This window comes from Priapulus caudatus, unplaced genomic scaffold, assembly GCF_000485595.1.
Source record: "Priapulus caudatus unplaced genomic scaffold, Priapulus_caudatus-5.0.1 Scaffold864, whole genome shotgun sequence".
Lineage (NCBI taxonomy): Eukaryota > Metazoa > Priapulida > Priapulimorpha > Priapulimorphida > Priapulidae > Priapulus > Priapulus caudatus.
Genome location: NW_014577925.1, coordinates 38175 through 48551, shown reverse-complemented (window position 1 = coordinate 48551; position 10377 = coordinate 38175). Strand labels below are relative to the sequence as shown.

General features: G+C 44.4%; 1 protein-coding gene across 1 annotated transcript in view; it reads left to right on the top strand.

Moving 5' to 3' along the window:
• The first annotated feature begins 6655 nt into the window (after nt 1–6655).
• Nucleotides 6656–10377, top strand: part of LOC106814049 (pecanex-like protein 1) — a 30199-nt gene continuing 26477 nt past the window's right edge. The window contains exons 1-4 of the mRNA XM_014818313.1: nt 6656–7144; nt 8377–8649; nt 9020–9142; nt 9876–10023. Coding sequence (XP_014673799.1) covers nt 8571–8649; nt 9020–9142; nt 9876–10023 — 350 coding nt within the window. The 5' untranslated portion in view covers nt 6656–7144; nt 8377–8570. The remainder of the gene's footprint in view (nt 7145–8376; nt 8650–9019; nt 9143–9875; nt 10024–10377) is intronic.

Here is a 10377-nt window from a genome sequence, read left to right as displayed (position 1 = left end):
TGGTGCAATCATTTTCCTGTTACACCTTCTAAATACAGTAAATAAAAGTTCAAACTCGGATTGTAAATCCCTTACAGCTCTGAGCAGCATCTTGTATTTTTTCAATGCGGATTTATGATAAGCATTGCGGTCTTAAATGCGAAAGAGCAGTTTTGCTCCTAATTATCATCGTAGTATGCTAAGCCAGATTGCATTTCCAGCCTTGTGCCGTCACCAGCACATCGATGTGCATGTCCTTAGCTTTCTTGTTTTCCTTGATTTACATTCAGGTTCTGTGGTGGTATGCTGCACATACAGTACATCATACACATCGTCATACGACGCGGGGTCATATTCTGTTTCTAGCTGTTGCCGTTTCAGGAACCATTGTTCTTTCTCATCGGTCAACAATATCTGTGCGTAGGCTTAGGCCTCTGGGGAATTGAGGCAGAGCCAGCTTTCGTTGTGTATTCCAGTCATGTCCAGCCTTACTTCAGGGCTCTAACCTTCTCCGGCTTGGCACTCGTTACCAACCGGAAGCCGGCGATTTTAGCCAGTGGGTATGAATACGGAACAGTAATTATGCGTCAATTTATGGATTGTTCATTTAGTCAATTTCAACTTCAAGTTCTTCAATTGGAACAAGGATGGAATTGAAAGATTTTTAATTTTTTTTATGAGTATTTTGGTTAATTTTACGAAAAATAATGTAGAAGAAAATTTATTTTCCATTTTCAGTTATTGTTTCATCCTAATTCATCACACTTAAACTATTGTGAAGACTTTTAACAAATTGCAGCGGTTTGATTCTATCATTCGAAAATAATTGAAATTAGTAGCAGTGCCAGTTGAATTTGAACATATGAAATCGCGAATGACCCCAACACTGACTGGGGGCACGCACATCATTTGCTCATAGGCACAGCTTATTTCTGCTTTAGTTTAACAATGTCTGGTATGGTGTCATATGATATAGACCAGCATGCCAGTGGTGTGTGCTGTTTATATAGACGAGGTTGTTTAGGCCTGATGTATCGATGATACACCGATGAGGTGCTTACATGATCACTAACCTTACGAAGCGTAGAAGCCCTGCCTGTTGTCGGTAGATATGTTTGACTGACAGGTAGGCCGTCTAGATCAAGCCTCTTGTATCATTCCCAGTGTGTAGTGCGCATGTTTACTGAATGTCCATTGAAAGTATTATGTTTCTCTTTATAAGTGTATTTCTGTTATCTAGAATGATTATACTATACTATTACAGGGTTCTCCAAGCAGCACCTTATAGCCTGCGGTCCGCATCCGCCATCTAAATATGCATAGCCGCCCATGCTAAAAATTTAGCTAAAAAATGCGCTAAAAACATGCTAAAACTAGGACCGTAAAGGCAGCCCGCCATGCTTATAGATGAAAAAAGCTTGGGAGAAACCCTCGATATATATAGTTATCGGTCATATATAGGGCATGCTTTTTAACACGCGATTGAATTGCGCTAGTCAATGTCAGCGTGGTTATTTACAATTTTTTACATATTACGAGTGATATATATGTCAACCGCTTCTCGTAAACGTCATTTATGGTAAGTAGATATGGCCGCTTTATACTGGGGTTTATCCGTTCAGGTACCCGGCACCTGAAGCGGGATAAGCGCCCCAGATTATAAGAAAGGTTCGAAACATACTAGCCGAGAGCTAAAGTTAACCCGCTCGGTCTTATAGCGAGGGGTTCAGGTCCTGCTTTAGACCGAGCTACACGTCAGTATAAAGGTATCTTCGACTTTTAGCTCGCTCTAAATGCGTTATGTGACAACCAGCCCCCATTTCAAGCCATTATACTGGGGGTCGTCCTGTATCCGCCCTCCAGATCCGGACTGTAAGCGGGATAGGAACCCCAGTATAAAAGTAATCGTGGCGTTCGAAAAACAGCTGTAGCCCGGAGCTAGGAGAGTTATCTCCACCTCAGGTAGGTGGTTCAGGTTCCGCTCAGACCCGAGTCGCAACGAGTAAAGTTATCCCGCTTCAGAAGCGGGCTAAAGTCGTGCGCAGTATAAAACGACTTATCCCAAGCTAAAGTTATCCCGCTTCAGAAGCGGGCTAAAGTCGTGCGCAGTATAAAACGACTTATCCCGAGCTAAAGTTATCCCGCTTCAGCAGTATAAAACGACCTATCCCGAGCTAAAGTTATCCCGCTTTAGAAGCGGGCTAAAGTCGTGCGCAGTATAAAAGCGGAAAGAGTTACTACACTATGTGGTACTCTCTGCCATGATGTGAAAATCCTAGCTATCACAGAAGAAGAATATAGGAAATCATAACTGCATCATAGTCCTTGATAGGGTTGGATATCAAATACAAGGCAATTGATATTATATCTTGCAAATATGAATTAAGATTTATAGTTTCTGCAGATATATGTCGTATAACATTAGATTCCGAGCATCATGAATTATACGAGCGTTTATTAGACCTTTCCTGTTTTAATCTAAGAGCCAATTCTCAAAAGAGGCATAGAAGATGAAAACCGTGGCACCCCTCTTGCGTACTTGCTATGATGGCATAATATGATAGTACAATACCTATAAAATATTTTCAGTTATGATTTACTGAGGGGACTAATGGCACGTCACAATGCCAGTGACCAATATGGTGGTGCTGAATAATTTCTGGTCACGTAAAAAAAGAAGGTGGTATGGTTCAGATGTTACCTGGTAACATGGCTTTTCCAACTACTTGGCCGTACATATTGTATATTTTCACGTGGGATTTTTTTGAAAGGACAGGAACAGCTCTTCACGTTGAGATATATTTTAAATGCATGGTCTGTGTTGGGCCGATGACATCACAACACCAGAATATTATAGAGTTATGTGTAAGCGCAATTCATGCTCATTCGAAAACATACAATATGTAGGCCCAAGGGCAGGTAATTGAAAAAGTTACAAGGCCATATACAAGCTATACCCCCTTATCTTTTCATAATAAGAAATTATTAGGTACCAACAAAATTGTTAACATGGTGATGTCCCATTGTTTCCTTAGTACATCATACGTGACATTATTCCGTAGGTATTGTACAGTAATTTTATGTAATTTTACTAGACTAAGTAAGCAAGTAGGCTTCATTTTGCATTTATGCTAGATTTTCATTTTGTCAGGGTTCTGACTCCTAGGTTATCATGATTGCAAAGTTTACTATATTAGATATTTCCATTACCTGTTTAGGTCTTCATGTTATGTGTTTTATATACTTTTGCCCGTGTCATAATTAACCAGAACCTTACTCTAGCTTGCCCAGGGTTTTGCTCCAAGTTGAAGCCACAGTGTGCCTAATGAACACACATGGTTTACTATCACGTGTAAAAATACTTCTGATGAGTATTTCGCAAAGGCATCTTATGTTTATGCTTGCAGTATTGAAGTTATGTGATACTAACCCAGAGGGAGGGGGGGGGGAAAGAGAGGAGAGACAAAAGTGTTACAATCAGCATCTCTAAATGGTTATGTCAAATATGTACATACACATTCCATGTTGGAGTTTCATAACGTTTTATTGAACACTTTTTTGGTAACAGCAACAATCAAAAACCTAAAATACTATAACATTGCATTATTGCCGTAAATCGTTTACACATCACAAACTTCATCATAGAAATAAATAAAAAGTTTAAACTTTAATTAAAAAACACTGGGGGTCATTACTTATTTTAGAGCGTATGCACGGCTGCCTTCCCTCTAATGTCCAGAGATACTAAATTCATTGCTCCTGCAGCAAATGTATAGTGCTAGCTAGCTGCACGTTCGTTAAAACAGCTACTTAACACTCGTAAAAGTACATGTGATTATACTGGCTGTGATGGAAACACTGTTGTGGTGGTTCACATTCCCACTGTGTGTGGAATTCAGTGACTATCAGTCGTGGATGGTTGGTATGGTTGCTGCTGAGTCGGTGCTGAGCAAGGAATAGCACGCTAGTGGTAGAGGCTGCCGAGGCTACCGACGGAAAGAGGAAGCCCACCATGTCCTTTTCCTCCACCTCCACCTCCTCCATACCCACCTCCTCCGCGACCACCTCCTCCGTGCCCACCTCCTCCGCGACCACCTCCTCCGTGCCCCCCTCCGTATCCTCCCCCGCCGCCATGACCCTGTCTGTGGAAGCCGCCATGTCCGCTGCCACCTCCTCCGTATCCGCCTCCGTGTCCACGACTTCCGTATCCACCTCCTCCTCCTCCGTATCCACCTCCTCCTCCGTAACCACCATTGCCTCCCCCGTAGCCGCGGTAACTCTTAATCGGCGGTGGCGGCGGCGGTGGGCCTGGAGCAGGCGGGGCATTGGGTGCCCTGGCAGGAGAGGGCGGGTGAGGACGGGATGGCGGCCGTGGAGGCGATATCTTGTAACCTCCACTTTTGTAGCTGTTGCTGTGTCCGTACCCTCCGTTTCCACCTCCTCCGTATCCACTACCCAGCACTACCGTCCCCTGAAACGTGCAAGACCCTCACATTTGTCAATGAATCGGTAGTTCGATAATGCCTAGCCTCTTATTTTACGTAACCGGCGATCCACGCCTGGCCAATGGAAAATAACGTTCAACATAGTGCCCCTCTTGTGGGAAATTTACCGTGACATATAAATGCGAAAAAGATGCGTAAGTACGTACCGTGACCGCGAGGAGTACCACTGTTAAGAACAGGCTCGGTCGAATCATGGTGTCGAATGCAGATAGATCTGCAGTACGTAGGTAGCTGCTTTGGGACCTCCTACTGGCTGGCGTCTAATTGAAGCAGCCGGCACCGTGTAGGTTTTATATGCACCGTCAGTGACCTGGGCCCTGGCACGGAACATCAATTACCCATCGAATCTATGCTCCGTTCTGTTTGCCATGCACTTCACTGTTTGCATGTGGAAGCGTGAAAGGATGCTTTGTCTTTTCAACTAAATTGGTTTTCCTTCAAATATCTGTAGCGGCTGGCTGTTCCTTGCCGCTGGGTATCACCAGCTGATAGCAGATTTGAGCCTGGTAACAGTGACATGGTTTTTACGTCGGTTCCACGCTAATTTGCAAGAAAACTAGTTCATTGTTTTACTGTATTATTTCAACAGATCGTGTTGGCTGATGATGAGTTTCACCTCGTGCTTTGTCGGTGTACGCTATATCCTGTTAGTTTAGCCAAGATTGATTTGAACTAGTTGCCATTTAAAAATACCAGAATGTCAATAAATTAGTTTGTTATTTGTCAACTGATGATCTGTAATTACCTTTCCGAAACTACTTTACAGTCCACATGAAAGTTTTCTAAGTTATAATGCATCTTTTAAAGAAAGCAAATAATGACTATATAAAAGGTGCCAGTCAGAGGTTTTTAAAATATAAAGACTGGTAGTCCTTTTTAAATCGAGTCCTAATCTGGAGATGTAGATATATTAAGGCATAGATTAACACTTATTAAAATGTACTCCTGACATGTTGTACTACTGATATTATTGTATTCTATTATGCATCCTGCATCACATTTTCGTTTATTTTTGGTGGCAGTGTAGTGTATGCTATATATTTTTCTATTAACTATTAAATTACATAGATGTATTGAGGTTTGGATGTCAGTTTTAGTGTGTTTAATTGCGAGTGTTAGTAAGTTTAGTGAGTTGCTAGGACTATTTCATTTGTGTGGCATTTCTGCCAAAGATAGCCGATCAATAAGTTACATCGCTCTAAATTACATTGAAACATAATTTACAATATACTAATATATGATTATAAGCATTTTACGAATAAATTTGTGTTATCATTCTGCATTATTTCCACGTATATCTTTAGCTTATAACTGTAACGAATACATCATAATTGTTAATAATTGATCATTGCTCACTCTAGGTTATTTGTTCAATGTAACCCGCATCATCATTTCAGATATGACTCGGCAGTCAGATGTGGTTGATCCACTAAAGGGTGCCTCCACTGCCGGCGTCGATGTGGGCCTTTCTCCAGCCAGTGCCTACGGAAACCCTGCGGATAACACCGATCACGTAATCATCGTGGACGAGTCGCGTGCCTGTGAATCGAGCTTGCGGAATAAGGACCGGGAGCCATCCCCGTACATCCCCAAGGGCTACAGGGACATATTCGGTCTGATCCCGGAGGACCAGGAGGCGGAACCCGCGTTAGAGGCGGTCGTGCCGTGCGGCGGCGGCGGCGGAGGCCGGCCGACGAAAGCCAGCCTCAACGCGCCCGAGTGGGACCCGTTTGCCAGCATCCCGGAGGAGCAGCTGGAGGAACTAGCCCTGAAGCCGATCCGGCATCGCAAGGCCGTGCGCAGGAAAAAGGGCCGCGCCGAGCGCTCGGGCAGCTTGACCGACGCAGAGGGGCCGCCCCCGGGCAGCTCGCGGCTCACGAGCGTGCGCCGTGGCCGGCTGTCGCACCCCGTGCCGGGCCTGCGACCCGAGCCAGTCGTGCTGACCTCGTTTGACCTCGGGCTGACGCGGCAGGCGCCGGGCAGCAGTCGGCACCGCTCGTGCCAGAAGCGTGCGGTGCGCGACGCGGACACCGTCGACACTGCGTGGCCGGCGTGCGACGCCGCGGGTCAGTCCGGCGGCGGCGGCGCGATGACGGCGCAGGTGTCCAGCATGTCCGACATAGTGTTCGAGAACGAGCTCTTCAGGAACCGCGTTGGCGCGGCGAGCGCCGGTGGCGCCACCTGGCAGCGAACTAGTGAAGCGAAGCCGCCGGCGCGCGGCGGAGGGAAGCGCCGCAGCCATCAGAAGGGAGGCAGCGGTCGTCACAGCGTGAAGCCCTCGGCGGGTACTGAGGACGTCGCCACGACGACGACGGATGCCGCGTGCAAGGAGGAAGCTAAGCTGGTTGCGTCTGCCTGCAGCCCACGCTCGAGTGGAGAGGCGAGCGACTACACGACAGCAAGTGAAGCCACGCTGAAGGCTGATAGCATCCCCAGCGAGCTCCCTGTGAATGCTGCAGAGCAGCTACCACATGAGGGCACCCCGTGCGAGAACGATGCTGCTACTAGTACTACTGCTACGGAGGAGGAGTACAGTGCTGTGGTGGTTGCAGAGCCGTTGAAGAAGACTATTCATGACTATCTGAAGAGCAGCCAGTCTGGTGGCAATGTAGTGGGCCTAGACTGGCTTTTCAACAATGGTGACACGTCGCCAGCAACGGGTGAGTTATGTTTGACAGCAATGTTAATGTTGATACATGTGAGCAATATGTTACCAGGGTTTCTTCTGAGGGAAACTTAGACAAAGGAGGTAATGGCCAGTTTGGGGAAAAAACGCACATGATGGATTCAAATACTGGATGTATTGATATACTTATAGGTATATAGATGTACAGGATATACTTATCAGTAAATACAGGAACATTTTCACAACGGCGATGTTAAATTTGACAATGGCGGTGCGCCACTGTGCCTCCTGTGTAGAAGAAACCCTGTGTTACAGACAACCCTAACAAAACTTTTATGTGTGAGCCACAGAGCATGATATAATGATTTATCATTCCATGGTACTATTACCTTGTATATATGTGGTATTATATTTATAACCAGTTCTCTTACTGAATTTTTGCATTCTTTTAAAAAAAGGGATACCTCATGTTTTTTCTAACCATTTTCATATTTGCTAATAAAGTTATTTATTAGCTATAATTAAATTATAGAGATCCGATGAAGTTATTTAATCAAACATTTTCATATTTTTTCGACTGTACAGTTTTGATACTTACCGATAACATGTCATAGAACGTTCGCACATCATTCCTCTCACCAATATGTGCACTGATCTGCATTTCAAATTAGATTTGTTTACAGATATATATATGTCAACATCACTCGCACATGATTTCTATCGCGAGATGCCATCAACCGGTACCCTGTCTCTACTCTATGTTACCTTTGTCTACGTATCGAGCTAAACTGTGTACCAGTCTAGAACAAATAAGGTCACATAAATACGTGCATTTGTTTTGCGACAGTATTTTGCTGTTCATTTATGTTGAAATTATATGAATTTTATATTTATTATAATTATTGAATTTTTATGTTCAAGTAATCTGCATTTATTAAATTCTCAATTTCTTTGAGAGCTGATCATTGGAGATAGACTAAACAAATATTTTACTAATCGTTTATGAACACTTGAGCATGTGAACTGCTGTATTCATGTCACTTTTTTGTTGTTAAGATCTGACAATTAAAATTATTTCTTAGCCATGACTTATATAAGTGATACAGATTGACTAGACACATTGCTGCAGTGATGCTGGCAGATAAACGGATTGAGAAGCCGATCCTACAGCTGATCACTTGTTTTCCGGTGCTACAGAGGCATGGGCGGACGAGCGGGCGGAGACTCTAAGCCCACAGCTGATCACTTGTTTTCCCATTGCTACAGAGGCACGGGCGGACGAGCGAGCGGAGACTCTAAGCCTACAGCTGGAGCCAGCACACCCACGCCCGCGACACAAGCACACGTCAAGCGCCCCAGCAAAGCTAGTGCTCACTGACACCTTGTCTCCAACCTCCTCCACCAAGCTTCTCCTCTCCGGAAGCACTACCACGTCCCCGTCATCTGAGGACACGGCTGTGATGGCGCCACCGGAGAGCAGCCGCAGCCAGGGGGCGATACCGAAGCGGCGTCCACATCGATCTTCTAGCACACCGGAAGGTAGACTATCATGTTGGTCATTACTGCTGTCGGTACACATTAACACATTGGGTTTTTTTTTTATTCTTCACTGTGTAGCATAGATGTTGGCATGAATTAAAACCATCGAACACTAATTTTTAATCCTGCCATTCCAGAACCGGCTCGAGTTTGGGTTTAGATTAGATGAATTATGTGAGCATTATTGTTAGGAATTCAGCACAGTTTATTTCTGTATTCAGACTGTCTTCAGTACATGTATTTGATGATATATATAACGTATAACAATAATAATAATTTAGTCCAAGTGACAATGTTCTTGTTCAAATCAAGATAACTAGTGAATTGACTAAGCGAGTGTTCATCAATGATTGCATGTATGTCGTTACAGAGCCTAGCTCTGACTCCATGGACCTCGGCCGCCTAGCCAGCTTCCTGATGAAAATGGATGATGAGGCTCCGGCAGGGAGAACGATTGAACTAGGTCGCATCAAAGACAAAGTGCCACGTGCAGGTGAGAGGCGTATGCACCATGGAATACCTCGAGTCAAAATTAACATTTCAACTTCCGTGACGATTAGATCTCCGGATGAAAAAGTGAAAGTAACTATGCACTTTTCTATTGGAAAATTTTAATAAAGCATTCTTATCACATATTGCCTTAATATTTTGGTGTTACACTGTATAGCCCTGCTGAACCTTCCCCACCATCCAGTGTGAGATATCCTGTGAACAGATGACTTTAAGTATCTGATACTCAATACTATTACTAAGCATTTCTACTAGGAAGGCTTCAAACTTACTTTTGCAGAAGTAGTGGTTTTTCAAAAAAACGTTTACCCCTGTAAATTGCATTAATAATTTTCCATTCCTTAAATATGTACCGAAGTTGTAGAAAATAGTAAACATTTTGAAACTTTGTCTTTTTGTTATTTATTATTCATAGGCGGGGTTAGTAGAGGTAGAGGGTGTAGAGACGCTGATAGGGTCTATGTCTCCCTGGGTACGGTCCGGTATACCGGAATGTACCCTGGTAACTATCTGATATGGTTAGGGTTAGGGAGTAGGCGTAGGCGACTCCTTAGACTCGTTAGTGGAGTAGGCGAGGTACGGTCCGGCATATTAGATAGTACCAGGGTACCCTCCGATAGTACCCTGGGAGACATAGACCCTGGCAGCTGTAGTGACTTGTGTTTGTGGCGTAGTGTCGATGAGCTTGCTCATCATGAGACAAGCATATGTTTCAGGTTTAGATTCACCGAGTAAGAGCAAGGTGAAAGCACGGCGGCGGCACACTGCAGGGTCAGTGTGTTCAACCGGCAACTACAACATGCCTGAGCTGTCCTCGCTTCTACATGCTAGGAGTGATAGCAGCAGCAGCATCCGATCTAGAAGGTACACCGTCAGAGGTTAATAATGACAAATTTGTCATTGTAATTTTTGTAATTTTTTGTCATTTTGTAATTTTTTGTCAAATTCCCATCTGTCATTATCAATCCCCGGACAAATCTCACTGCATGCATGTGTGCATGGCACTGTCGGCACATCAATACGAACATGGGTGCATACACACACACCATGTACATCACGCACATGTGTGCACACGCGCGCATGTACATCACACATTGCTAATTGTATCCCCCGCGACGAAGTTGGCGGGGATACTATGGTTTCATGTATCCCCAGCCGCCGCAGACAATTGCCCTTCCGCTCTATAACTCGGCCCCTAATTGACCTAGCGCTACCAAA